The following is a 2,200-nucleotide window of genomic DNA, read 5'->3' on the forward strand; positions in this document are numbered from 1 at the left end:
GGAAAGGATTCCTCTCTCAGTACCCATTCGGACCCACCACCCAAAGGTGCAAGGCCCCAGAGACTGCTTTGGTCTCTTCACACCAGCCCCCAAACTACTATCAGTCTGCATCCTTCCATCCTCCTGGTCTCTCACTGAATCCCAGGCTTAGGATCGATCCCTGGAGTCCAAAGGCAGGAAGAGCTAAGGGTGACCCGATTAACCTTGACTCCTATGGGAGGCAGGAGCTAGTATGTTTCTCTAGAGAAAACACCTAAAATCTCACTAGTCAAGTTGACTTTCACTCACAGTGACCCTGTAGAACAGAGTACAACTGCTTCAATAGGGCTTCCAAAGTTGTAAATCATATCCTTCAATCTGTGAGCAGCTGGTGGGTCTGAATTGAGGTAAGAAACCCAGGACTTAACCCACTGTGACACCAGAACCCTCTTCTCTAGAACAGGGGTCATCAAAAACAGTCCAAGGCCCAGATCCCACTGACCTCTGCTCTTGTCCATAAGCTGTAATGGCTACACACCCATACTATATGTTCCTATATTGTCTGTGATTTCTTTAGTACTGTAGTATAGATTGGAAATAAGGAACTTGGAAGGGTATGGGGGACACAAAGTGGGATTATCACAGACAAATTTGTGTACAAACGATTGATTGGAAAACTCATTTGCTATATAAATCTTCACCTAAAGCACTATAAAATGTTAAAACAAAACAATTTCCCAAGGCAAAAGCAGCTTTAATTCTTCAATCCAGTCCCCAAGGGGGATTTCAGCAGCACCACTGACCTCATAGAAGTGAAAAACCACCACAAAACATTGGCTGGCATTCACCAGGGCCCCACCTCCCACTCAACCCTGAGGTTGGCAGTAGGCTTTTCTGTGCCAACACTGGCCTCTTTGGCCTTTAGTTTCAGGTCAGCATGTTCTAGGGGGCCTGGGACCCTGATGCAACAGGCTCCTTGCCTTGCTCCCTGTCTCTCTTCACCTGTTGGTCCATATTCTGAGACCCCACAGCACAGAAGTACACAGCTTCATCCTCAGCCTGCAGCTTAGAAATGCTCAAGTACCCCGTATTCATGGCCATGTCTTTCGAGCCAGAAAAGCGAAAGGGGATGCCCTGGCCATGGTTCTTGTTTGAAGATGAGAAGAACCTCAACAGGAACTTTGGTGCCTGACCTGGCCTCTGCTGGTACCAGTAGATGTTGTAAATGCTCACGTCATAGTCGTTACTCAGGGTGCAGGCAACTCTGACAGTGGTTCCAAGGGAGGCCGTCACCAATGGAGGTTGGTGCAGCACCGGCTGAGGGTCACAACCTGGAACATAAAGGTACATGGAACCAGGAGTCGACAAAACCAGAGAAGGTACAGAGGGCAACAAGGTTGCTTTGAGTCTTACCTGTACACTGCGTGAGCAGCATGAGCAGGACGGGTACCCAAGGCATGGTGCAGGGACGCCAAGCTCAACTTCCAGAAGCACACAGCTCCTCAACACTCACAGGGTAGACCAGAACTCTTCTTCAAGGGGTGGGGCTATATACTGCCCTGTTTTACTCTGACCCTGGCCCCTGTTCTACAGATTTCCCTCTGCTTATAGTATTGGTTAAGGGACAGCTTGGTGGCAGCCTTTGTATTCAGCAGGAAGCACCTGTTGGAGGCAGACTTGGGCCCTTGGGGGTCTCAGTCACCTCAAACTTCCATACTAACAAGCTGAGTCTCACAGAAACAAGTCCCTTGTCCACATTTATAGGTCTGTGAAACCGGAGGCCAAGACACACAGCACCTGCTTCCTGCAGCAGAAAACGTTACAGTTCAACCCAAGCATGAAGGTCTGTCCCTTTCTTGGTGAAAGTTCTCCAGAGAAGAAAAAACAGTGAAATGAATGTGAGCATGTAGTAACCAAAGCTGTTGTCCTGGAGTCGCATGGAACTCTGACCGTTGGAATACAATTGTGCTTTGAGGATTTTCAAGGCTGTACTGTTCACAAAGGTCACCAGAACTTCCTTCTGAGCCTTTTCAGGGGGTGAAGGAATCACTAAGCATTTGATTAGTAGTCAGTGCAAAATCATTTACACCACCCAGGGGACTCCATGTGTACATATCAGCATATAATTCAAAATTCCATGGAATCATTCTATTATCTTTCCATTTCATTTTCCCATTAACTTTTTGAAACCCCATCATATATCTTATATATTTACTTCAAG

General features: G+C 47.2%; 1 protein-coding gene across 1 annotated transcript; it reads right to left on the minus strand.

Annotated features, from left to right (window-relative positions):
- Positions 1–921: 921 nt before the first annotated feature.
- On the minus strand, positions 922–1,438 carry LOC102840678 (immunoglobulin iota chain-like). The gene is made up of 2 exons (XM_006874733.1): positions 1,393–1,438; positions 922–1,310 (listed from the first exon to the last, which is right to left on the minus strand). The coding sequence occupies exons 1-2, from the start codon at positions 1,436–1,438 to the stop codon at positions 922–924; spliced, it is 435 nt and encodes a 144-aa protein (XP_006874795.1).
- Between the last annotated feature and the right edge of the window lie 762 nt (positions 1,439–2,200).

The sequence above is a fragment of the Chrysochloris asiatica genome, unplaced genomic scaffold (genome assembly GCF_000296735.1).
Source record: "Chrysochloris asiatica unplaced genomic scaffold, ChrAsi1.0 scaffold00296, whole genome shotgun sequence".
Lineage (NCBI taxonomy): Eukaryota > Metazoa > Chordata > Mammalia > Afrosoricida > Chrysochloridae > Chrysochloris > Chrysochloris asiatica.

Bases quoted from the DNA above. Each gene is read 5' to 3' on its own strand.
- LOC102840678 (XM_006874733.1), bottom strand. From the start codon at position 1,438: ATGCCTTGGGTACCCGTCCTGCTCATGCTGCTCACGCAGTGTACAG. The intron at 1,311-1,392 runs GTAAGACTCAAA...TTTATGTTCCAG, and splicing joins GCTGCTCACGCAGTGTACAG to GTTGTGACCCTCAGCCGGTG.